The sequence below is a fragment of the Aythya fuligula genome, chromosome 4 (genome assembly GCF_009819795.1).
Source record: "Aythya fuligula isolate bAytFul2 chromosome 4, bAytFul2.pri, whole genome shotgun sequence".
In the NCBI taxonomy this organism is placed as follows: domain Eukaryota; kingdom Metazoa; phylum Chordata; class Aves; order Anseriformes; family Anatidae; genus Aythya; species Aythya fuligula.
The window spans coordinates 51,893,771-51,921,379 of NC_045562.1; the positions used below are offsets into that span (position 1 = coordinate 51,893,771).

At 36.7% G+C, this 27,609-nt stretch overlaps 1 protein-coding gene across 1 annotated transcript in view; it reads left to right on the plus strand.

The window, feature by feature from the left end:
- Nucleotides 1–26,210, plus strand: part of ATP8A1 (ATPase phospholipid transporting 8A1) — a 111,786-nt gene extending 85,576 nt beyond the window's left edge. Inside the window, exons 31-36 of the mRNA XM_032186790.1 lie at nucleotides 4,531–4,587; nucleotides 5,081–5,188; nucleotides 14,623–14,711; nucleotides 15,102–15,194; nucleotides 22,983–23,074; nucleotides 23,723–26,210. Of these exons, the coding sequence (XP_032042681.1) occupies nucleotides 4,531–4,587; nucleotides 5,081–5,188; nucleotides 14,623–14,711; nucleotides 15,102–15,194; nucleotides 22,983–23,074; nucleotides 23,723–23,820 (537 nt within the window). The 3' untranslated portion in view covers nucleotides 23,821–26,210. The remainder of the gene's footprint in view (nucleotides 1–4,530; nucleotides 4,588–5,080; nucleotides 5,189–14,622; nucleotides 14,712–15,101; nucleotides 15,195–22,982; nucleotides 23,075–23,722) is intronic.
- The last annotated feature ends 1,399 nt before the right edge of the window (nucleotides 26,211–27,609 follow it).

The window sequence follows — 27,609 nt, forward strand, 5'->3', positions numbered from 1 at the left end:
ACTCTAACTTGGTATTTGTACTCAGTAACATCGTCGACTCTGTATTTTGGAAACTGTATCTTGGAAACTATTAGCAATTATACCTATTGTTTTTTTCCATTAGGGAGTCAGTCTGTGGAGGGGAAAAGGGAAGATATTTTTTCTTACTTGATTACTCTCCCTTTCTCCTTCACCACCCCTGTATCCTCCTGGATCACTATGCCTTCTTCCTTCACCACCCTCTTACCCTCCGAGCTTGCTACAATAGCTCTCCAAGATACTGAATATCCTTGGGATACTCAGACCAGCATAGTCTTGTTGTTCTGCCTCCTGAATGCACTTCAGGTTCTGCTTAAAGTTAAACAACTACTTAGGAAGCTCATCCGGAGATCTGCCCGGAGGCAGTATAGTTGTGGGTGGCAGGGAGTATGGGAGGATATGGGCAGGCATCTAGACCAGTTGGCACCCCCAGTGTTTTGGAAATTCACCCCTGAACAACTGCAAAATCCTCAAAAACTGGCAGAATGCTTGAGAAAAAGGTGTCATGATTCTGGCAGTTCCAAAGTAACACAAATCATTGTAACATGCTGGGGCCTGGCTCATGCCTATCGAGCTGCCATTGATACTGCTATCAACTTAGTGACAGACCCTGTGGCCACTCCAAGCCCTGTGACAGATCCAACGGCCACTGTGACCCCTACGGTGGACTCTGCAGCCGCTCCAGTCCCAGCTCCTGCAGCCACTCCAGTCCCAGCTCCTGCAGCCGCTCCAGTTCCAGCTCCTGCAGCCGCTCCAGTTCCAGCTCCTGCTGCTACTCCAGTCCCAGCTCCTGCAACTGCTCCAACTTCAGTTCCTGCAGCCACTCCAGCTCCGGTTCCTGCAGCTGCTCCAGCTCCTGCAGCCGCTCCAGCTCCTGTGGCTGGGTCAGAGAAAAGAGCTGTAGCAGTGCAAGTTGACCCTGCAGAGGGTATTCCAACCCCTGTGGCAGACCCTGTAATGGGGTCAGAGAAACGAGCTGTAGCAGTGCAAGTTGACCCTGCAGAGGGTATTCCAACCTCTGTGGCAGACCCTGTAACAAGGTCAGAGAAACAAGCAGTAGCAGTGCAAGCTGCCCCTGTAGAGGAGGTGAAAAAATGGTATAGAGATTCAGGTCATTTAGAACGCAGAGAATCTTCTGCCAAATCTAGGTATAGAGACGACGGAGACGACGACGACGCTGGGCCATCAAGGGTTCAGGAGGAGGAAGATGAGGATGCCGAAAAATCAACAGTAACTACCCGAAGCCTAAACGAGCGTGAGTTACGAGATGTGCGAAAAGATTTTGGTCGCTGTATAGGTGAGCAGCTTGTCACCTGGCTGCTCCGATGCTGGGACTCTGGAGCCAATTGTGTGGAATTAGACGGCAGGGAAGCCAAGTGACTGGGATCCCTTGCTAGAGACGCAGGCATTGACAAAGCAATTGCAGATGGAGCACAATCTCACAGCCTCTGGAGGCGTCTCCTCTCAGCTGTGAGGGAAAGGTATCCCTTCAAGGAAGAACTTTTATGTCTACCAGGCAAGTGGACCACTATGGAGAAGGGAATCCAGTACCTGAGGGAATTAGCCGTACGGGAAGTGATTTATGAGGATCCAGACCTCAGACAAACATCCAAAGATCCAGATGAAGTCAGGTGTACACGACCCATGTGGCGGAAGTTTGTACGGAGTGCACCATCATCATATGCCAGCTCATTGGCAATAATGGCCTGGAAAGAGGATGAGGAACCCACAGTGGATGAAGCGGCTAAACAACTCCGGCAGTACGAAGAAAGTCTCTCTTCTTCCTGACAGGCCTGCGTCTCAGCTGTGGAGAAACTTTCTGAAAAGGTTCACCAACTTGAAGAGAATCTATCATCCTCCCCACCTGAACCAACCAGTGTCCACCGACCAAAAGAGAACACTTGGGAGAAACTTTCTGAAAAGGTTCACCAACTTGAAGAGAGATTATTCTCCTCCGCACCTGTACAGAGCAGTGTCTCAGCTATCAGGGGTAGGCGTTCATCCACACAAGGAAGACGATATGGTGGGTACTCACCCCATGCCACCCTGTGGTTTTACTTACGAGACCATGGAGAGGACATGAGAAAATGGGATGGAAAATCTACTGTGACCCTAGAGGCACGGGTACATGAGTTGCAAAAGAAAACAATCAAGAAAAAGGGATTCTCTGAAAAGTTTGCTGCTCTAACTTCCAGCAGACAGTCCTTCAAACACAGAAATGAAGAAGATTCTGACCAGGATTAGGGGGGCCCTGCCTCCAGCCAGGGGGAGGAAACGGACAATCGAGTTTATTGGACTGTGTGGATTCGATGGCCTGGCACGTCAGACGCACAGAAGTATAAGGCTTTAGTAGACACCGGTGCACAATGTACTATAATGCCATCGAGCTATAAAGGACCAGAGCCCATCTATATTTGTGGAGTGACAGGGGGATCTCAGCAGTTGACTGTATTGGAGGCTGAAGTGAGTCTGACTGGGAATGAGTGGGAAAAGCACCGCATTGTGACTGGCCCGGATGCTCCATGTATCCTTGGCATAGACTATCTTAGAAGAGGATATTGCAAGGACCCAAAAGGGTTCCGGTGGGCTTTTGGTATAGCTGCCTTAGAGACAGAAGGCATTAAACAATTATCTACCTTGCCTGGTCTCTCAGAGGACCCCTCTGTTGTGGGGTTGCTGAGGGTCGAAGAACAGCAAGTGCCAATCGCTACCACAGCTGTGCACCGGCGGCAATATCGCACTAACCGAGACTCCCTGATTCCCATCCATAAGCTAATTCGTCAATTGGAGAGCCAAGGAGTGATCAGCAAGACTCATTCACCTTTCAATAGTCCCATATGGCCAGTGCGAAAGTCTAGTGGCGAGTGGAGACTAACAGTGGACTATCGTGGCCTGAACGAAGTGACCTTTCCCTCACAGCCACCTGAAATTTCACCATCTTAAGCTGAAATTTCACCATCTTAAGAATCTAATGGCTTGTTATTAACCTACAGAATGGCCAAGAATTCCCAAGAAACCATTATTTCACCATTATAAGTCCAGAACAACCTTCTTTTTCGATTGCTTTCTAGGTTCTGCACTTCCCTTCCCTTCACATTGAAAGTTCTGGGAGGGATGATCACTGCAATTGATGTATTCCTGTCCTTGCACAGGAAGGAATTCAAGGAGGTCTGGAGCACACATGAAGATTTGAGAGACTTTCAAATTTTGAGGGGGGAAAAAAATTTGCAATGTGAAGTTGTATGTACACTGATAGTTGTCACTCATTGTTTTGGAAAATCAAAATAATAAGGCTAAGTTACCCTTCATTCTTCTTACAGCTTTTAATAGATTTTTAAGAAGTCTACATTCATCACGTGTGCAAAAATCAGTAGGAAAGGGATTCAGCAATTAATACAGGTTCTTTTGATCCACAAAGTCCAGAACATGCACAGATTCATATCTTGTCTTGGAACTACTTCTTAAAATTTCAAATAAGAGTAGCATAAGATGAAAATACATGTACAAATATGCTTGAGAGGTCTTTGTAACTCAATGTTTTGTACAAAATACCAATTTAATATATTGTTTCCTGGTAGGATTCAGTGAGCTATTGTTAGTTTGGATCAAGGGGAGTAGGGAGCAACAAAACCATAAGGAATTAACTATATAGAGTGATTCTGCAAGATTCAAGGGAATCTGCATCTAGATCTTCCAAACCTGTCTTTGTGTAGACAGTCGTAGTCATCTCCTCAGTAGCTATAGTGTAGCTGTCATCTCTGATTAAGTGGACTACAGCTTTCACAAACCTTTCTGTGTAACCAAAATAACATAGAATAAGCAACTATCAACTCAGTTAAAGGCAGACTTCCAGAGTTCTAGGAGGCAAGGGTAACATTTAAAATTCTTAATATAAATGAAGAGTTTTCCAAATAAAATGAATGAAGTTTATTAGTGGAAGCTAATTGTCAGTACTGTATTACTAGCTCATTACTTGGATATACTTTTAAATCTTATACTGGCATTTTACTGTGGTAATTTCAAATGGGTTTTTAAACCTCAGATCTAAACTTACACATGTACCAAAAAGAGCAAAAAAACAGTTACCTGTGGTCTAAAAGAATTTTGCATTCAGCCTGCTGAGAGTTCTACATTTTTGGAGCAGTTTCTATTAAATCAGAGGGGCCATTCCATAATTTCTGCAGGTCCATAGAAATGATTTCACTTGGCTTTACTAACCTGGGTTTGGATCCTAATGCATTGGTGCATTCAAACCTATTGCATCAGTGCATTGACACACACAGTACTTTGTTGAATATTATTAAGGAAATCCCATTTAAATTGAAGATATTGATCATTCTTTCTCTTATTTCATTTATGCAAGTAAATGCGCATAAAGTACGAAAATAATGAAACCTTTTATTCTGTGTTCTCCTGAAAGATAACCAAACAAATCAATTTTGTATGTGTTATGTAAGATTGCCATTAAGTAAGAATCCCTCTTCTCTTTCTCTTTCCTTTTTTTTTTTAAAGTTTGTGGTTCTAACTGTGTGTTTGAAGGCGGGATTAGAGACCTCGTATTGGACTTTGGTAAGCAAATGTCTTTATCATATTCTCAAATGTGCAATAAAACATGATGGATAAATAATTGTGTTTTCTTCTAACTTATTATATTATGTCCTTATAATTTGCTGGTCTTCCCCACAGTATCAAATTAAATTGTGGTGACTGCATGGAAAGACAGAATATATATATACAAATAATAATGCTGACTACTGAAAATGAGGACTTTGGGATAAGGCTTAAAATAATCCTTAAACTAGAAAAATTAAGTGACTATAAACTGGTTGTAATTGAGTTTAAATTGGTTTAAAATTCAGTGACGTTACTGCTGAAAGTATCATCTTGCTTTAAGTAACAGCTGAAGTACTGAACTGAAGTAACAGAATTAAAATACTAGGCATGGAAATTTCACCCAGTATATCAGAAACGCATTGTAAGTACCAAGTAGCAAAGATTTTTGTATCATAATATATCTATGATGATTTTGTTGTTTTCTTTCTTTCCTTGTTTCTTTTAACAGTTTAGCCATATAGCTATCTGGGGCAGCATAGCACTTTGGATAGTGTTTTTTGGAATCTACTCTTCTTTGTGGCCAGTCATTCCTATGGCACCTGATATGTCAGGAGAGGTAAAGTATATTTTAACTAATCTCTGAATGTGTGCAAAGAATATTGTCTCAGTTTTTAGTACAGGCCTCATCTTTATTGGATCCTTCTCCTAGCTAAGAGCTATATAAGATGTTTGCTTTTTATATACCTTCAGTGTGGTTGTCATGTTTATTTAAAATACAGTGAGTTTTTACTCTTCTGTAACAGATTGGGTTTATGTGGTCTAGGAAGGAAGACTAGACAAGTAAGCTGCTTTACATATTTTTAGTAAGTTTTAATTTTCTACAGAGAATCCGAATTCAGAATTACAGCACGTAGTCGGTGGGAGATTTTTTATGAGGTAGTACATGTAGTTAATTGGTTAGTACATTGGTAGTACATCAGTTAAGGCTGTCCTTACATCTTCAATTTTACAAATTTGTTAACTGTTTGAAACTAGTATATCTCAGAAATTTGAGTTGCCACAACGTTGCATGAGCAGCTGATCATCATGCATATGTTTACTTTTCAATTAATGTGCTTCTTCGAGTGCATTATTATTGTAATGTATCTTTAATCTTTTGACAGTAATTACTGGTTTCTCTTTCATTTATTATCCTATTTATGTAAAATACTGACTCTGACTATTTGCGATAGTCTGTAAAATACTCTGTAAAATACAGAGTAAAATACTCTGACTATTGCAAATAGGACTGAATCCACAAAAGATGCACAATTTCCTGTCAGGATCCAATGGAACTTTAAAATTCTCAAATCCATTCAGTTCCAGAAACATCTGACGCTTAGTATAAATTTCCCAGACACTCATGTCTGCTTCTGGGAATGGCCAGTATTTCCTGAGCTGAAAAGTTAGGTGTGCAGTCTTATTGGGAATCAGAAATTGAGAATACCTGCTTGTTTCGGAAAGATACTCTTCTCAGGGCTTCTCTTCTCAAAGCTTATCAAGTAAATTAAGCCATACACCAAGTAGAAGAGTGGATGCCTTTAACTCAGCAATTTAAAATAACGTGCAGGATGTGGGAAACTTAAATGAATATCCTTTCCTTGCTTGGATGTAAATCAGAGCCACTATTCTCACCTCCCACATAAGTAGTTATGGGAAAAATAACATATAGGCATTTACGTGACTGCTACATTATAATGGAAAACACAAGGAATTAACTCAAGTACTAGGACACCTATGGAAAAAATGAATTTGAAATCATATAATTTCATGCTGGTTTTCCTGTCTATTATAACCTCTACCCCTCTATGTAAAGGTGAATTTTATGTTATCTTGTTGCCTCCATCACTCCAAAAAAAAATTATGTCCATTATTCTAAATTAAAGTAATTAAAGTTATCATACTTAAGCATTTTTCTTCATATTTATAAACTGTGTTTTTTAGAAGTATCTTAGAATGTTTCTGGAGTTTGTGGTTTTTTTTTTTTGTTGTTTTTAAGAGATATTTGTCAAAACTGTTTGTGTGTTGTCTGATTGTTCTTTAAGACAGAATAACCTTAGTAGCACAGTGGGAGCAACAGAATGTGTTATGCTTGGTATGACATAAATGTGGATACTTCATTGTTCAAATAGGTGAATATTTTACTTAACATGTATGCCATCTCTGGAATTGTGAATAAAAGATGGTGTTGAAAGGAATGCCTTTCCTACAAACTTTGAAAAATTGTTGCTCTTAAAGTGAGTTTTCTACCAACAAAAAATAAATACTCTTACATTTTGGATTCAATGTAACACCAAAGTAATCTGATCTATCCAAATTCCTTTATTTGCTGTGATAAAACTGTATCCATACTTGAAATGGATCTAATTATTTAGTTAGTAAGAGTTTGTGTGCTTGGTTATTCATATATGCATATATAGTAGCTTTAGATGTGTGTACATGCACACAGTTGTTTGAGGTGTTGCTTTCTGGTTGTGTTTTTTCTTTCTAAGAAAGAAGTCTTTAACATCAGAATGATGTCTCCTAACACACAGACCTTAAGCACTCATTTTAAAATCTTATCTGTCTTTTTGAACTGTGTTCTGTGTGGCCAAAGACAGTCCTGTTGACAAATACTGTGGCTCAGGAAGGAACCCATTTTTTTTGATTTTTTTGTGCTATCCTGGAAGCTTTCTCACAGGCAGGGCAGAATTCACTGGGTTTCACTGAAGCAAATCCATGCCTCTCATAAGTATTCAAACTAAAATGCTGTTTGTCAAATTTCTTCAAGTTATGACTCACACTTGAAGTGAACTATCCAAGTACATCTGGTAGAACTTAAGATAACAAGCTCACCTGTATTTCTGTAGCTCTTTGTCTATTTTGCTTTGGCCTGATCAGATAAAACATGCTGAAGGGAATTTCTGTGTTGTTTGTTTGTTTTCTACAAATTGTAGCTTTATACATAGAAACTGCTTATTTCATGTAATATTAACTTAGTGGTGCAAACTGTTAACAATGACGTGGGTCCAAATTCATTCTTTAATTTTACAGTACTGTGATTTACCTGGTCTGAAATTGGAATGCCATTTAAGTTGGAAAAAGGTGCCTCTACAGACTACAAAAAGAACGTTTTCATTGTAGACCCGAATAAATCAACTATATTAGTCTCTTCTATGATGATATAATTTTCTTTCACATAGAATATTAGCAAGGAGAAGAAGTGGATTGTATGTTCAGTATTTTAAACACATTTGCAGTATTTTCTCACTTTGAAACCACACATAGTTTGCATAAATATGTAAAAGTAAATGGAAATCTCTTCATATTTTATGAGGTATTTTCCTTTGAGACTCTCCAATACACAGAAAACTGATCTGTGATGCTGAACAACATGCATTTCAAATCTATGATCCAGTGGATTTATATTTTTGTCTGTGTCGTCCTCTTGCAATAACTAATTGCATTAAAAATGATAAGTTTATAAAGTGGTGAAGTTATCTTGCTTAAACAAATGTGGAAGGGAAAAAAAACAACTTGTGAGATTCACACTATTAACTCCTGACTCTTTTGGGTTTGATAACATGTGCCTGAGTTATTAGGGCTTTTTTTATACACCTGTCTGATTAATACAGTAGCGTAAAATTATATATTGAAAGAAGAAGTATGACACTGAGATTAAAATCAAAAGTTCAGTATCTGCAGAACTTCTTAATTTTATTGTGATACTGTAGAAGAGCACTTTAAAATTCTCCAGAGCCCCATCTTTTTCTGCTCTGTCTGACCCAGGGGATTGTATAAAATTAACAGAAATTGAAGTTAAGGAACAAAACATGTATTGTACAGAATTTCAGCTTATTTGATTGAGGCTTGCAGAATCTTTGTGAAAAACAATAAAACTCCTTGTTGGGTGATTTAGCTGTAGAAAAGATATATTAGAATATACTACTTTAACAGTATTAGTTCTTTAAATTTTGCTTCCTTCTTTATTATTGAACATTGCAAACTTACATGGAATTGTACTTGTTAAAATATTAAATATTCAGCTTTTGATCCCTTACAGAAGTTTTGCTGGTTTGTGTGTGTGTGTTTGTATGTTAAAAAAAAAAAAAATGAATGTAACTCTAAATATTTCAAATTCTCATGAACAGCTCTTCATTCAGGTATTCAAAGGAGAAGTTTGTCTAAAATCTGATTTGACAGAGGAATTTATTTTAATCTAATGGAAATCAAAGTCAGTATTGAAGCTAGTATTCTAGTATCTTAGAATCAGAGGCTGACAGGGCTCTCTGGAGGCACCTGCTCCAGCAGGGACACCCACAGCAGGGTGCCCAGCGCCACGTCCAGGTGGCTTCTGGAGATCTCAAAGGATGGAGATTGCCCAGCCTCTCTGGGCAATCTGTGCCAGTGCTCCATCATGTGCTCAGTAAAGTGCTTCCTGATGTTTGGGTGGATCCTCTTGTATTCCAGTTTGTGCCCTTTATCTCTTGTCCTGTCACTGGGCAGCACTGGAAATAGCCTGGTGCAGTCCTTCTTTACACCCTCCTTTCGGACATTTGTCTACGTTAGTAAATACCTCCTGAGTCTTGCGTTCTCTAGGCTGGACAGTCCACCTCTGTTCATTGGCTTCTGTTTCTCTTGGGTCAGGACATTGTCGCTGATGAGCTCCAGGAACCTAATGATTGTGCTTTGCTGTGTTCTTGCTTCAGCAGTCAGAGATGCTATTAATGGATATTTCTTGTCACTTGCATCTTTAAAAACAGATGAGTATTAGTTTAATAACTTTTGTGGAATTCAGCATAGTAAATAAGCTGGAATGACTTTTTTAAGGAAATTTTGATGGTGCTTTTCCTCAGTGTTAACAGGGGGAACTATAAATAATGCCCCCAGCATTCAGAAAGTAATGATTCCCTTGAAATTATTTAATGAAGGGCACTCTGCCTTGCTTTTAAGGTGTCTTTGGAGATAATTCAGTTGACAATCTGTATTTCTAAAAGTTGTCTTGAACCCCATAAGGTAAACAAATACTGAAGTCACTTCATTCTCAGATCTCTGGAAAATTTATTTCCAGATTTATGAAAAATGTCTAATACTTGGTGTAGTTATGTTAAGTTAGCCAGTTATTTTTGTCACTTTTTTCCCTACTCCTTATTCCTGTTACAATTTGGATAGCCCACATCCTGGTAACAAAGCTGTAGAACCACGAGAATTCATCTGTTCATTGTGGCTCTACATCCCCCTTGCTAGATCTTATATGTTGTCTTTCAAGCAACTCAGATGGGTCCCCTATAGAATCTTTTCAACTGAGGCGAAAGGAAAATCTAGCCTTTTCTTTGCAAATAATTTACATTCTCTGCATACAAGCACCATTAAAAGTAATGTAACAAATCTCACCTTGCAAAAATTTTCTACCATGTTTAGTATCAAAACCAGGTGGCTAATTTTCTTTAATTTTCTGATTATTTTTTTCAGAGCTTTTAGTTCACACTGCAGCACAACCTTCTTTGTCAAACTTTTGCTAAAAAAAACTTGCTTCTCTTCCTAAATTCTGGGAAACTTCTTTTTTCTCTCAGATTTTTGGGGAAAATTTCCAAGTATTAATATTTCTTATAAGGCTTTTTTTTTTCTTTATTCTTTTCTTGCTTTCTGCGTTTGAAAGCACTTTCATCCCTATTTCTGTCTGAAGTCAACAGAAATAATAACTGATAACGTCTCTTCATAACAGCTATTCCTGGCACCAAAATTTACCATTATGGGTTTGAGATCCTTTCTCAAACGCTAAATACTTTTTCATATAACCTAGGCTTTCATAAAATGCAAGGACAGAATTAAGTATCAACGAATTTAGTTCACAAAGTTAAAAAAAAAACAAACACTCTGAAGCTAGTCACAAGAACATCTAAAATGGTTCAGTCTTTTATTTAATCTCTTTCTGGACTCAAGTGCTTTACTGGGGTTAGAGATGAATGCAAATCTGATGATCCACAAACCTCAACTACCTCATACAGTTAGACCCGTATATCACTTTTTTTTTTTTTTTTTTTTTTTAAAGCATCCATTTATATAACAGTTAAATGACAAGAACACTCACTCAAAATGAACGTTACCCAAGAGCCAGGTTTAAGTTTCTCTGTGCTTTCAGGGTAATGCTTATTTTTGCTGAAAGGATGATAGAATAGAAAATTGAAATAGATGTCTTCTGCTGTTCCACTTTCTGTGGAGTAATCCAATATTTTTTGGACTAGAAGAAACGATGCTGGCTTTTGCTCTGAGTGACAAAGGTACTCTCTAGGAAAAGGCAGGATGTGTTCCAACAGATACTTAGAATATTAAAATATTAATTGAAAGTGGCTGAACTAAGGACACTTCTGTAGATGACAGACCTAAGTCTCAGTTTAGTCTCTGTATTGCTCTGTCTGGTTTCATTTATGTTTATATACTCGGTGTCACCACAGTGATGCTTCTTTAAGCTTCAGGAGTTATAGCATGTGTCCTTGAGCTTTATTATATATGTACTTATTATTCATAATGTTATTTGTGTTTATGTAATTGGGACCATAATTCATCCCTCTGAGGGATACATTTCACCCTTTATTACCCATCTGCAGCGAGAAAAATCAGTGGTCTCGCTAATGGGCTAGTAGTATCCGTAGCTGAAGAAAATACGAGGAGCTAGGGAAAAAATGAAGGCATGTACTGTACTTTTGTTGTTGTTGTTGTTTCACAGGGGATTTGTTCAAGTAAAAACTTAGAGATTCTGCCTGCAAATATCCAGTTACCCGCTTCTTAACTGTGTGCTACTTTCTGTTTTGCCTTTGAATGCATTTTCAGAATATGGGATGACTGCCTTTTTAATATACCTAATGAGCAAATTTTCTACTGAATGGGACCTGTGAGATGTTTTTTAAACTCTAAAGAGCAAAGAAACACTACAGGCATGACTATAAGTCCTTGCAGGGAGTTCACTGCCCTGGGAGTTAAATGCAAATCTGTTTTAGTATTTCAACAGTAAGTACTTTGACATGTATGAAGACAAACACGTGCAGATAACTAAAACTAGTGAAGAAGTCTCTGTAGGTTGTTGAGGACAGAAACGGTTGTTCTGATGGTGTTGAGGAGGTATTATTTTAATAGTTCTCTGGTTTATAGGGAGAGGGTATGTATATAGATGGTACCTGAAATAAACTGCAACTGTTCTTTTCATCTCTCTCTTTGCTTTTAGAAGACTATCGTTTCTAAAATCTGAGATAGCTGTTTCAGCAGAACATTTCATAGTGAAGAGAAAGGAAATATTTTCTGTTAGTTTTGGCATGTAATTTCCTAATAGTACATATACATGTGTGAATAAAAATATTTTACATCCAGGATTTCTAAAACGCCACTAAATCACGAAAGCGGATAATTTCCAGTACTTAAAAAAAAAAAAAAAAAAAAAAAAAAAAAAAAAAAAAAAAAGAGAGAGAGAGAGAGAGAGAACCAGTATAAAAATCTGAACAGGCAAATTTATTTCATTTTTAGAAAGTCCTAATATTGAGCATGAGCTATGCAGACAACAAATTATTTATCCTCCCTGCAGGATTTGTTAGTTCTACAATAACCTAGGCTTTCCAGCTCTCATTTTGGATTACTTCTGAATTCCCCTGGGAGCCACTTTTGTGGCAGATTCCATTTGGTTTCACAAGGCCTAAAACTTGGCATAGACCACAAATCTCTCACATTAGGAACAATTTGTAAACCACGAACAGAGGCAGCCAGAGTCCGGCCCCAGAACAGGCTGCTCCTGTTAGTGCCATTGTCTGAAAAGGATTGGTTTGCCATTTCCCAGATGACCTGCCTATGTGTAGAGAGATGTGAAAAGTTAGAGACAAAAATGTTTTCTACAGAGTGAGGGGGGAGCTTTCTTGTACAGAAAGGAAGGAAATACCTCTGTGGGATTTTATTTTTCCCCTCTTCGTCCAAAAAATACAAAGAGGCCCTCTGTCTTTAATGCGAATGTCGGCTTTAAATCTTTTAGGTTTGGATTAACTCTGTAAAAGAAAAAAAATCTGACAGGCTTTCAAATATGACACAGAAAAACTTTTTTTTTCCTCAATTCATGTTGTTCATTTGTAAAGCCAAAGGCTGGATAGACTGAATAGTAGGCGCCAGTTGTTCCTTCATTCATAGTTAGCATTACAATGGTCAGAATTAACATCCTAAGACCTACATTATCACTTTTGCTGTTTCACCAGCAAACATTTAATACAGGGAGACTAATGCTAGAACAGCTCTTAGCTGTGTTCCTATAAATTACCAAAATGTTATTAATAATAGGAAGTAACAGTTCTAATTCCTTCAAGTTGCATTTTTTTTTGCATTTTGGTTTTGTTTAGGAAACTGTTAGTCTCTCTGAATTATTACTTAATTAGAAAAGATATTGCAAAACGTAGTTGTGATAGACATTTCCTATAAGCTGTTTAGCTGTTGTTTTAGGAAATTAGTATTTAATCATGTATGTCATAAGTCTTGTTTTGCTTATAAAAGGACTGTGTAAATACATTTTCTCCACATCCTGATAGAAAATTTTCCTTCTCTCTCCCCCCCTTCGCCTTGAAGCTGTGAATTGGGTTTTTTTGAACCTGTCACTGCTCACTGTTTATACCTTTGCTGACAGCTGTTGGCAAAAATAATTGCTAAAATCTCAGGGCAGTATCTATGTCCTATAGCTGTCAGAAGTTTACCAGACTTTAAGTTCAAATACATACTAATACTTTACAGATACAATACAAAGAATCACTAGGAGTTTGAATACAAAAACAAATTGAATAAGAGTTTTTGCCTGTATGCGAAAGAGATTTTTATTCTGAAAATAATTCGTTTTTGTTTTTACACACATAACGTACCAAGTGTAATTCTAAAATATTCAGGGGTGTGCATTCAGAAGGCAGACTTCAGCTGCCACAAGCTACCTTCATTTTTCTGCTCATTGATATTAATAAAATTTCAGATTGTTTACTCAGGTACTAAGGTTTAAATTTCCTTAAAAGGAGTTAGTCACACAGTAATGAAACACAGATTAGAAAGGGTATCACTGTTGTAGCAATGTTACTTCCAATCTCTGTGCATTAATTCCATTACAAAATTATTTTGAATTTTTACAAAATTATTTTGAATTATATTGTCTGCAGAACAATCTGTCAGTAATATGCTTTGTTAATTCCTTGCAGCCATACTTGTATTACAAGGGTCAATTAACGTTTTTTTCTTTTAATGTCCATGTGTTATGATATTTGTTTTGGTTTTAGTTTTTAGTATGTTAACAGACAAGTTATAAAAAGAAATATTTATGTAGTAATATACATGTAGGACAGGGTATAAAAGTGGAAGCATACAACTACATAGAACAGTAACATGTTTTGCAAGTATTTCACCATGCATTAGCATGTTAGATCTTCATTTAAGACTAATTTAAGAAGTTGCATACTTCCTTAGTTTATAATTAGTTGTTACATTTCATTATTAAGTATTTTGTTGCACAGGAACCTGTAGCAGTGTGGGAACAATGGAGATAGCTCAACTTCAATCTGAATTATAATGTGAAATGATTGTAACAGTGTCCAGTATCCATAGCAAGGTTCAGTATTCATTATACCTGCTAGGGTTGATTGCAAATGAGAGATGGTGCTCATGATGTATTGAAAAAGATTGGGGAACGGGAGCAAGGAGTTCAATAAATCTGAAATGTCTACAATCAGCATAGTGGTATAGAGCAGTGTTGTGGAGGGGTAGGTTCTCCTTCTCTCAAATTGCTAAGCAGCATGATCTTTCTACCAGCTTCTTAACATGAATTAGTTCTTACAGTCTGCTGGATTTCTATATCATGTCAAGGGATTTTAGAAAGGTGTTAAAGCTGTATTTTACATCAGAGGTTCATTTAAACTTGATTTTGATGCCCTCAATCAAATCATTAATATTTCTATGGTTATTTGTGTGTTGTTATTTTTTTCTAGTTCTCATCATCACCTCAACACATTTTGTGCTTTTTCTTTCCAGGCAGCTATGATGTTCAGCTCTGGAGTATTTTGGATGGGCCTTTTATGTATTCCTATGACAGCTTTACTTTTTGATGTAGTATACAAAGTGTGAGTACAGAAATGCTGATGTTTATGGGAAAAATTACTGACTTTAAGCATGTGTTCTAATTACTACTATAACAAAAGCAAATAAAGATCAGCTCAGGTAATTATATAAAACTGTTTTTCACCTTGTTTTAGACAAACCTGGTTACAAATGCTATTAATTTTAAATCCTTCAGTAATTGTAATGTGTTTTAAAAATAAAATATTTGTGTCTGCTTTGCAAGAGCAGCTGATAAAATATATTATTTAGACTTGCTTTATTACATTTCTTCTTTTAAAGTGTAATTCAGCTACCTGGAAAAAAGGATTTTTATACTGAATGCTTAGATAAGTGCTAAAACAATGTGATCTTTTACTTTCAAAAAGTAAATCTGGCAGTATTTTGTATTACAGGGTAAAAAGAGCTACTTTTAAGACACTGGTAGATGAAGTTCAGGAGTTGGAAGCGAAGTCTGAGGACCCTGGGGCAGTTGTGCATGGCAAGAGGTACTGTAAAAATCTGTAGGTCATTGTCTTTCATTTAAAAATAATAATAATAATGCTAAATATCATCAGGCTCATACATGTATCAAAGGCAAAAGGTTATTTTCCAAAATCAAGTAGAATTTTCAAGTAAATAGAGATAAACAAATTCAGTGTAGGTATCTGTAAAAAGGTTTCAGGTCTACTCAGCCTACGTGATTTTTCATATGCTTAGATGATAAAATTTTAATTCTGTCACTTTGTATTAACAGCCAAGGCAAAGGGAGTTTAAACCTGCATCATTTACTAATACAGTTATAAATTGGGCCTAAGCATATAAAAAAATATAAATAAATAAATAAATAAATAAATAAAAACTACCTTCTTGGTAGCATATTGAAAACCAGCAAAATCTGTCCAGAATCTGCTGAAATTAAATAGAACAAGCTGGCATTGTATCTAATGCCAGTCAAGAGCAAACTAGTTTGACTAATTTATACGAGGTAAGAAATAACTTCAACTTGACACCCTACAAGAATTCTGTTATTGAGCTCCGAGCCAGAAAGCAATATATGCTTTGTTCTCTTTTGCAAAGAGAAAAGTTGTAAAAGAATAACAAAAAAAGAAAGCAGATATTAGTACTAGAAAGTACTGAAAGGGGACCATCTTATAGATGTAAAAGAAACTAGGGTATTGTACCTTTTCAATGTTCTGAACTTGCATTCCCAAGACTTCTCCCGTGTTCTCAAACTCAGGTATTTCCATTGTGTAGGCAGTATGCTATTCCTTCGTCCCACAGAATTCCTTCCACGTCTTTGTTATTTAGGCAGTAGGAACTTGGTGTTTTCACCAATGGTTTTGTAATTATTTCTTAATCTGACAATTAAATAGCTAGAAGGGCTTCATGAAGATTGCTTGATCTACCTGCCCGAATATCTTCCTTAGATCCATTCATTCTCCACTAAGTCATTTGCTGAACCTGTATTCTTTGAAGTGTATAAGCATCTGCCTCTCGTGCAAAATCAATGGATGTTAAACATCTTAGTATCTTCTAGGGATTTATTTCATCAATGTTTTCTATTATTGTTATAAATTCAGGCAATAGAGCCAAAATTTCCTTCTTTAAGGAGAATGTTTCCTTTGTTAAGGAGATGGTCTCATGGACTGAATTACTTATACCTTCAGAAACTCGATTGAACTATTCTAACTTTTTTGTTTTAGCATCTACGTTGCGGAAACCTGGGTTAATTAGTTAACAATGCAGAGTAATTAACTAAATTGGCAAGGAATGTCCTCAGCTTCAGTTCTAAATATGCACATGGGACTTTTATATTCCTGAGTGGTAGCACTTGTCGTGTGAGTCCAGTTAATCATCTTTGACAATCTTATTGTATATTCTTCAACACCAACTAATATTTTTCTAGTGTGCATAATTCTAGAAATACCATTCTATATTGTAATAGAAAAAGATTTGTTCTCATTAAATGCCAAGTAGCCTAAAATGCAGGCTCTCAGAAGATACAAAACACTTTGATTAAGACAAAACTGAAATAGTAAGAAAGATAATTCAGGAAATGTTTCACCCTGTCCATTCTCATCTTAAAAATACTACAACACAAAATTAGAGGGTCAGCTTCCACAAAGAACTGGCCAGGATTCTTTCATTGGCTAGATGCTACAATTAGATGGCATTTGAATATTAGTGTTAATTTTCATGTTATTAGTGAAATATATTAGTGTTAATTTTAATTGCTTTTTTTTCAGCTAGAATATTTTTGTTTCAAAATTTTTAGAACTGTGCTGACCTGATATGGCACACATTTAAATACGTGGAGCCAGTGGGATTGCACTCATTGATTCTTGTACGTCCCTTCCAACTCAGGATATTCTATGATTATGTGATTCTATAACTAAGATGGTAAAGCTTTAACCTTTTGATGTTTTCCTGCCAGTCTTGGGATGGGAATTTTCTATTTAAATTCCAAATTTGCACCTTCATCTGTTTTCTTAAAACTAGAATAAAAATGTCATTTAGATTGAAATAATTTGAAGTATTGTTCTTTAAGGATCCTGATTGTATTTTAGCGTATGTTTTTTAAGTAGGACAGGCTGATGCAATCTTAAGATCTGTCATCCTTCATATATTACCAGTGCTGATTTGAAAAGATATTTTAGCCATTACCACTGAAGACTCAGTAAGAGCATCCCTGTTGTTTCCTGTTTGGTAAAGAACGTGATCAGATTTTTTCCCAATAAATAGCCACAAATAATTTATTCTATCCTTATGTAGGTAATACATTGAAATGTTTTTTGTCACATATATTTAGCCATTATGTAAGAACATATCTTGAGTAAGAAGGTGTAGGTTTTACATGATGTTGTAGTTTAGCCTGGCAGACTAAAGTACCGCACATTTGCTCACTCCCCTGCCTGAAGGATGGGGGAAAGAATTAGAAAAAGGTAAAACCCATGGGTTAGGATAAAAACAGTTTAATAGGACAGAAAAGGAAGGGAAACTAATAATAATAAAATGCTGATAAAAAAATATACAAAACAAGTGATGCATAATGCAATTTCTTACCACCTGATGACTGATGACAAGCCAGTCCCTGAGCAGCAGCACCCCACCCCTGGCCAGCCCCCACCAGCTTTATTGTCCAGCATCACTCCATGTGGCATGGAACATCCCTTTGGCTGGTCTGAGTCAGCTCTTCTGCTTCCGTCCCCTCCCAGCTCCTTGTGCATCCCCAGACTCCTGGGTGGCAGGGCAGCATGAGAAGCTGAAAAGCCCTTGGCTCTGTGTAAACACCGTTCTGCAACAACTAAGCATCAGTGTGTTATCAACATTATTCTCATCCTAAATCGAAAACATGGCAACGTAACAACTAGTAGGAAGAAAATTAACACTATCACAGCCAAAGCCTAAAAAAAAAGCCTAGAAAAGCACTAGCTTTTCTAATAGAAAGTAAACTTTATGTAGGAATAACATTTACTTCAGCTTAAAGAACAGACCAGCTTCAGTGAAGTAGCAAATTTATGTTACCAAAAGTATGATTTTTATAATTAAAGACATAGTAACAGATGTGACAAAGCCTTTTACACTTAAAATTGAAATGACTAAAATAAGAGCATATTTTTTGTGTACAAACCATGGTTCAAAAAAAAAGCTTTTCTGATACCTAGTATATAATGTTCAAGTAGAAACAACAATATTAATACTTATAGAAATATTTTTTATATTTTATAGACTAAAAGTAACATAATAGACTAAAAATAACACAAGTAACGGCCCTAACTTGTGTCTTTGGAGATACCACAAATGCTGCTTCATACAGTAATTGTTTTTCATTCAAGCCACTTTGAATATTTTTTTTTAAACCAGCCAAATGGTTGATCAGGAATATATGAAGTAGTAATTTTTTTTCCTGTAAGTGTATATGATATGTTCAAATATAATTAATATTCAGATTTTCCTTATAGGTACGCATAATGAACATAGTCATATAGTTGCTGATTTATCATTGGTTAATTATGAAAACATGTTTTCTTGACTTCACATGAAGATTTTTAAAAGTTTAGGATAGCAACAAGGCGATTCATAATAAAGGGCTTTCACTATTTCCTCAAGTATAAAAACAGATCAGAATTTGACGCCTGAATAGCTGGAAGCACTTTTGTTTTCCAAAATATATTTCCTACTTTATTTGTATTTTCTGTACCAGCAATTGGATCTATGCAATGGAAACTTCATTATACATAAACTAACAAATGTGCATACTTTATATTCATGTAAAACTTAAGGCAGTATTTTCAGTGGTTAGCATTTAGGCAATCTGAATATTTCAGTCTGAAATAAGGGTATGTGGTGATGATACCAAAATGCTGCAGTAGGTCTGCTGTGCTTTTGTGCCTACAAAAATAGCTTTGTATTAGAAAACAGAATTTGTCAAACAAAAAAAAAAAATCTGTTTTCAGTTAATTTTAAGAAAGGTTTCTCAGATGTGTTGCAAAGGAGATACAGTTGACACCTTTAACAATGTTTTCATATGGTCTTTCACCTCTTTGCCTTCCCATTTACGTAAAGGTATTTATTTATTTATTTATTTATTTATTTACCTTGTGAGTCCTTATGGTTTAAACTTCAGTCCTTAATTTGTTTTTTAGTAATCTAGTCACTTTAGTAGTTGTAGCAGTGAACTAAAAACCTACACTACTTAGTGGAGCAGTGAAGAGGAAAATATTACTTTAAAAAAAAAAAAAGCTTATGAAAACATGGAGAGTATGATGTATCTCAATACTCTGACCTCTCCATTCTTGGGACTTTGGCTCAGCAGATGCTGACTGCTTTCCTGCAATTGGTACCTAATTCCTTTTTACAAGTCCCATTCTATTCAAAACATGGCCAAAGAAACAGTTTACCACACCCATCCTCTTACCCTGTAGATTTTACAGTTAGCCTTCCTCTATGCATGTGGGGATATAAGTTTATTTCCCTGTTCCAACATAGAAGAGCCAGGCTCTGACCTTCTGGCATATTCTTTAAACATGAGATTGGACGGAAACAGAAAGGGGAAACAGACCACCAGTCTCTCCAGTTTAAGCCAATGGTTCAATTTTATCTAGAAAAATTAAGTGCTCAATGAACGAAAAACAAGCATTTCTAATATAATGGTTTGAATGCTACTCTAGGAAGGGAAGGAATCAAGTTCCATTCCTACCATTTAGTCTGGCAGGTAGTTAGGGAAGGTAGTCTATTTAGCTAATTGGCGGTAATATTAAGGAGTAATTTGACTGATCATAACTCACTGAAGTTAGGCATGTGAAATCCATTATACATGCCACATCCTTACACAGAGACAACTTCGATAATCTAGCAGAACTAACAAAATCAAATCACTATACACTCAGAATGAATAAGTAAATTAAATCAGTTTTAGACCAGTTTACATAGGGAGTGACTGGATTTTCCAGCATTGGAAATGGTTAAATGACAGGTTTGTGTTTTTCTGAAACACAAGCTTTAATTCACATTGAATATCAAATTTAGAGCAAGAGATTAAAGTGTTTTTGTTGTGTGTTTTTTTTTTTTTTTGTGTTGTCATTTTTCTTTTAATATAGTCCCTATGCATCTTAGAATCATAGAATCATAGAATCATAGAATATCCTGAGTTGGAAGGGACCCTTAAGGATCATCAAGTCCAACTCTTGACACCGCACAGGTCTACCCAAAAGTTCAGACCATGTGCCTAAGTTCACAGTCCAATCTTTTCTTAAATTCAGATAGGCTCGGTGCAGTGACCACTTCCCTGGGGAGCCTGTTCCAGTGTGCAACCACCCTCTCTGTGAAGAACCCCCTCCTGACGTCCAGCCTAAATTTCCCCTGCCTCAGCTTAACCCCGTTCCCGCGGGTCCTGTCACTAGTGTTAATGGAGAAAAGGTCTCCTGCCTCTTGACAACCCCTTGCGAGGAAGTTGTAGACTGTGATGAGGTCCCCCCTCAGCCTCCTCTTCTCCAGGCTGAACAGGCCCAGTGACCTCAGCCGTTCCTCGTACGTCTTCCCCTCAAGGCCTTTCACCATCTTCGTAGCCCTCCTCTGGACACTCTCCAACAGTTTCATGTCCTTTTTATACTGTGGTGCCCAGAACTGCACACAGTACTCGAGGTGAGGCCGCACCAGCGCAGAGTAGAGCGGGACAATCACCTCCCTTGACCTACTAGCGATGCCGTGCTTGATGCACCCCAGGATACGATTGGCCCTCCTGGCTGCCAGGGCACACTGCTGGCTCATATTCAACTTGCTGTCTATCACGACCCCCAGATCCCTCTCTTCTAGGCTGCTCTCCAGCGTCTCATCGCCCAGTCTGTACGTGCAGCCAGGGTTTCCCCATCCCAGGTGCAGGACCCGGCACTTGCTCTTATTGAACTTCATGCGGTTGGTGATCGCCCAGCTCTCCAACCTGTCCAGATCCCTCTGCAAGGCCTTTACGCCCTCATTTGAGTCCACAACTCCTCTAAGTTTGGTGTCATCAGCAAACTTGCTCAAAATACCCTCTATTCCTACATCCAGATCGTTTATAAAAATATTGAAAAGTACCGGCCCTAAAATGGAGCCTTGAGGGACCCCACTGGTGACCGCCCGCCAGCCTGACACAGCCCCATTTACCATAACCCTTTGGGCCCTGCCCGTTAGCCAATTGCTCACCCATCGTATGATGTTTTTATTTAGCTGTATGGTGGACATTTTGTCCAGTAGGATCCTATGGGAAACCGTGTCAAAAGCCTTGCTGAAGTCCAAAAAAATCACATCAGCTGGTTTCCCTTGGTCCACCATACGGGTGATCTTATCATAAAAGGAAATCAGGTTAGTTAGGCAGGACCTACCCTTCACAAACCCATGCTGGCTGGGACCAATGACTGCTTTGTCCCCCAGGTGCGCCTCAATAAGTCCGAGAACCAACTTCTCCATGATTTTACCAGGCACTGACGTGAGACTGACAGGCCTGTAATTGCTAGGGTCTTCTTTCTGACCCTTCTTGAAAATCGGCACAACATTTGCCAGCTTCCAGTCTACCGGGACCTCTCCAAATTCCCAGGATCGTTGAAAAATAATTGATAGAGGTTCCGCGATGACATCCGCCAGCTCTTTCAGCACCCGGGGATGAATCCCATCCGGACCCATGGACTTGTAGGGATCCAGGTGGAGTAGCAAATACCGCACACGTTCAGGGTCAGTTGGGAGTTTGTCATCCCCACCATCCCGGTCCTCCAGCTCAGGGCACCCTGGGTCCCAAAGCCCATCATCGGCATTGAAGACAGAGGCAAAGAAGGCATTAAGCGTCTCTGCTTTGCCTACGTCATCGTCTGTGAGGAGACCTTCCCTATCAAGGAGCGGCCCTATGTATTCTTTAGTTCTCCTATACATCTTCCATACATTACCAAAATTGTGAACTTTCTTTGCTATGGCTACTCCATCTGTTACTTATTTAGTAATGTAGAATCCTATTTGAAAGAACTTTAAATGTAAGAGAGATGAACTGCAATGAAACCTGACACATTCACTACAGTTCACAGGATTCAGCTGTCCCTTGAGCCTCAGTTGGTCTAAAACCAGTGTAATACTTCTTGTGTTTTCTATATAGGCTGAAATGGAAATCCTCTTGGATCATATCAGAGCATAATAAACACATAAAATAGCAGAGTCGGTAAAGTCGGCTCTAGAAAGGAGATGGGCTGAAGTGACCCACTTCCAGTAGTAATAGTAGCCCATTATTTGGGTATGACCTGCAGAAAAACAAACTCCAGAGTTTAATGGAAAATATACCTTGTTAAATCACTTTTCATGGAAAATATGAAACATTTTGATATGAAATATGTGAAATACTGTACACAGAGCTGATAGCAACAGGTGTGACTTTCCCTCCATCTTCCTTTCCTATTCGACTCTGGGGTACTGTTTCAGTAGAAGCTAAGAGCCCAATGCCTTCCCTTTACACCACATGTTTCCAAAGGAGTCATGCTCAAATATTTACAATATTATTCACTTATTTGTTTTGTCAGTGCACGACAGTACTTCTGACAGATGTTTTGCATTTACTTTAACAAATAAAAACAATACAAGGGATCTGGACATCCTATTCTGCCCCTTGCACAAGCTTTTAATCATCCATTTAGTAATTAATTCAGGCACAGGTAAAAATAATTTTTAAAAGATCATTTCTCTTGTAATAACTAATTCTTGTTTAACGGACTCAAAGGTAAAGGGATACTGTAATTAGTGAGTAATTTTTTCACATATATCTGCTTTCTTTCTAGCTTAACTGAAAGAGCCCAACTACTGAAGAATGTTTTTAAGAAGAACCATGTGAACTTGTATCGCTCTGATTCTCTGCAGCAAAATTTGCTTCGTAAGTGTTCACTTACAAAGAAAAAGTAGTATATTTTAATAGTATGGAGGTAAAACACTACCTTTCACTGCATTTGTGTATAGTAAAGATTCAGTATCCTAATATTTGTCATGGTGGCTTTCAGTACATCTTTCTGGAATGCACCTTTTAAAATTTCTCTTTTTATTTTGTATCACAGCTTTGGATAGGACTTTTTTAACATCTTAGCATTATCTTTCACAAATGAATTAGTCAATAATTTTTGTTAAATTTTATAGTTTTTTTCAGTTAATTTTTCAAACTTTAAGCACCTTTAAGTTGTTTTAATTCAGTCTGCCTTGAAAAAAAGGAAGATGTGTTTGGAGTGTAAGTATTAGATACTGTGTTTGTGAAAGTGACATTGTGTGTGACCATGTTTGTATTTGAATGTAAACCCAGTTAGACTATATTCTTTGCCTGTGGTTAGGATTCTATTAATTCCTAAGATACTTTGCTATTTTACAATTGCAAAATTATGTAAGAAAGAGTGTAGGTTTTCTACCTACTAGAAACTAAAAAGAGACTTATTCATCTATATTGACCTTTGTTAAGTTCCTTTCGTTAAAGCTTCAAAATATTGAAGATTATGTGAAATCCAATTAAAACTTTTATTTTGGTTTGTATCTGCAGATGGCTACGCTTTCTCTCAAGATGAAAATGGAATAGTTTCCCAGTCTGAAGTAATAAGAGCATATGATACCACAAAACAAAGGCCTGAGGAATGGTGAAGGAACACAGCTCAAGATTTAGGCCTCATAAGTTACTTTTGTGAGACAGACTACTAGATCTTTGCTGGGAGCTACAACCATGTCCCAGTTATCAGAGATTTTAAGATCTATGATGATCTTATTCCATAAAGTTTGGATTTGTGTATTCAGTAGACATAAGCACTGTGCAACTATACTGTAACACACCATCTCTAAATTTTTTAACAAGTATTTGCTTAGCCTTTGTAAGCAGATTGGAATTTACCTTGTATCTTGCCAGCTTGCTTATTTTACAATGAAGTTGAATCAATACTGGTCATATACTTGGAAGGTAATGGTCAGATTGCTAAACATGCTTTACATTGACAGACCATTATAATCTGTGGAGGTTTTCAAGTGGTGATATATTTAAATACAGTTGATAACAAGCCTTTGATTTCAACAAGTGCTGAAAAAATAGTATCTTAATGGTGTTCACTCACCTTCTTTATGAAAGATTTTGAGTCAAGATGTTTATAGATATTTGTGTCAAACTAGCCTACAAACGTTTGCCAAAGAAGTTCCATAAATGTTTTCTGTTGTCAGAAATAATTTGAAAGGAAACGAACTCCAGTCCTGATTTCAGAACTGCATGCCTTGAGTCTCTGTACTCAAGAAGAAAGATTTACTGTGCAGTGAGTCTAATTTGTGTGGCCTTGATGGCATTTGCTTTCAAAACTGCAAGTATTGCACCCTTGGCCTTATAGAATCTTTTCCCTTATTTTCATTCAATAGTGCATATGTTGAAAATGGATACCACCTTGTAAAATTGAGTGCACGTTATTTTTGTTCAAATTTTAAAGAATTGCTCTGCCTTACTTCCCTTCATCAAACTTGAATTATTTTTGCAATGCTTAGTTTGATAATTGTATCTGCTTATACTGTAAGTTCAAAAGAAAGTTTGTTTTAATTTACTTTTTAAATTTAATTACATTTTCAACATTTTTATACTAAAGTAATGCTTACATTGAAACAGAGCAAACCATGCCCTTCAGTTGTGTGATATGTACTGTTTTATTTGCACTGAAGTCACTTCCTATAAAGATGTGAATTACATTGCAGCAGTCTCTTTAGAACTTAATGGTCAAGCAGAATACCTATATACTCACCTTTAATTAAAAAGAGAAGGATAGTGACTGCAGAAAAAAATACTTATGTTTTTTATTTAAAAAGGGGGGGGGGGGGTGTAAATTAAAAATCTATTACTAGGAAAATGGTGATGATAATGTTCTTAAGTAGTAAAAGTTGGTATTTCTCAGCTTACCACCCAATGACCATCAGGTTTCAAATAAGAGAAAGCTACGTTTTAATTTAAGAAGTTAGTTAAATCTTGTAGCTGTTTAGTCCATGTTCAATTCTGATTTTAAAAGCCACCGTAATTGCATCTAGAATACATTATTCTGTAGTAACAGATGTTTTTATTTTTAATTAAATTTCAGTGTATTATGTGGAAATGACAGTTTTTTCGTTGAATGGAGATCAGCTAGATGGAAAAGCAGAACAATGACATCCTTAGTGATCTGCTAGATTAAGAGTTTCCTCTTTGCTCTCCAACTCATCCAGTTTCAACTTAAAAGTAACAGGTCCTACATTCACATCTTTTTTAAACCTTTCTTGATCAGTCTTACTAATTTTTATAAAACCATTTACTAAAGGTGATTTTAGCTCTTTGCCTTTCCACAAACTAAACACTTGACATGTAATGTTAGTGCACCGTCCAACTTTCTTGTGCTCCATTCTTGGAGAAGCTTACAAATATACATGAAAACCCCAACAAAAGACACTATATGAAAGTACATATTTAGGAAGGCGTATCAATGGGAAGGCAGTCTGCATTTCATATGCATGTTATGCAATGTCTTCCTCTCGCTTTCCCGGAGTGATCTCTAAACAGAAGAGAAAACAGAAGACATAGGGACAAAGGGGACGTATCCCACTAGAAACAGTACTGCCAGTCAGTCATGCAGACAAGAACTGCCTTCCGAAAAGCCATTTCAGGCATAGATAAATAGATGGATCAATATGGGAGGGGCAAATCACTTGACCTAAGGCAAGAAAAAATTTGGGGGCATGGCCCTTTCTTAAAATGGGGTTCCCTATTTTCTGTCATCGAAGGGACAATGACCAACTTCAAAACATTTCTGAAATTAACCATGACACTGTTGTTCTTTTGTAATCCTTCAGTGTACTTAACTCATAAAATGGTCCAATCCATACATACTCTCTTTCTGGCTAATTTTTATATTATTTTTCTGTTCTAAATGATTTATTTACTGATTTTACAGAAATTACATGAGGACTAGAAATCCATTGTAATGTATTGTGACAAAATTACAGGAACGCACATTATTTAAAAAAAAAAAAAAAAAAAAGCATCTCCCAGTTGTAAAAGTTTGTTGAAAATGACTCTATATATATTAAAAATGAAAACAGTTCTAATTTAGATGGTGATTATTTTTTTAAGGTAGTGTAAATTTATCACGTTTCATCTTTACATCTTTATAGAACTGAAAGTAGTATTTCACAAAGTACATTTTTCATTATTTTTTTTTTCCCCTTGTCTCTTTACTTTTTCCACAAGACATATGTTATTTATTGTCTGGTGATTAGTGATAGGAAGATACTGCTTCATGGAAATAGTAAAAAGACAATGTGGCAATTCTAACCGTGTTTTTTGATTTTTGTAAACACCTTAATTTTTTGATTTTTGTAAGCAACTTAATTTTAAAATATAAGATCATCCTAGCTATGTGTGCACATTTTTTAAATCAGGTCAGGTATACAATATGCACTTTATTTTCTTGTTAAGTACACAGTAATATAATCTATTATCATCTGGTTCATAAATCATATCTTTGTTAAAGTAAGGGGATTGTGCAGATGTTTATTGAAAGAAAAAACAGTTTAGGCAAAAATACTTATAAGAATGCATTTGTTCTTATTGTTTAAAAATTCAAATTTGTATTAAATACAGAATTCACATGGAATTTTCCATCTGTTTCATGTGCACTGTGTAATTACAAGTTAGTATTAAAAATTAAACATCAAAAAGTTGAAGCAGTGCCACTTAGAAATCAGATATCTTCTATAAATACTGTTGCTTAATTATTTTTAAATATATATATATATGTGTGTGTATGAGTGATTCAAAAGAGTAACAGGAAACAATTTTAACAAACCTATTGATAATTTGTATTTGGAAAATTTTCTTGCCAATTCCTAATTTTACACTTATTTTTGCAAGGCAGTTTCAACAGATTTATACTTGAACATCATTCTATTTGTATAAAATAAATAAAGTATTTTGAAACACTGAGAGATAGCTGAAGATTCCTATATGTCAACATACATCCATAAAATTCCCTATGTTACAAGGATGCGTATAAAGTATCTTAGGACATTTTCATTATGTTTAACTTCATCTTGAATGATTAGTAACTTGGAGTATGTGTTAAATTTAAGGAAAGATGTTGTTTCCCTTTTTTCTTCCATGTTGCGTAAAAGCACTTGTAGTTCTGATGAATTTATCATTCTGTCTGCATGAGGTGATATTTTTCAGTGTTCGGAGGCAATGCATGGTTGTTGCTCTTCCTGTTTTTTAATGCCTTTGTTAAAAGTCTCCTCATAATATAGCCAGAAGCTAGCGCTCTGTAAGCAAATGAGTTTTTGTCAATTCAACTTTCTTGGTACTGGATGTTTTCATTGGTAGCAAAACTCAACAAATGAGTTTCTCCTTCCCCCCTCTGCCCTCACTCCCCCAGTTTGTTCGCT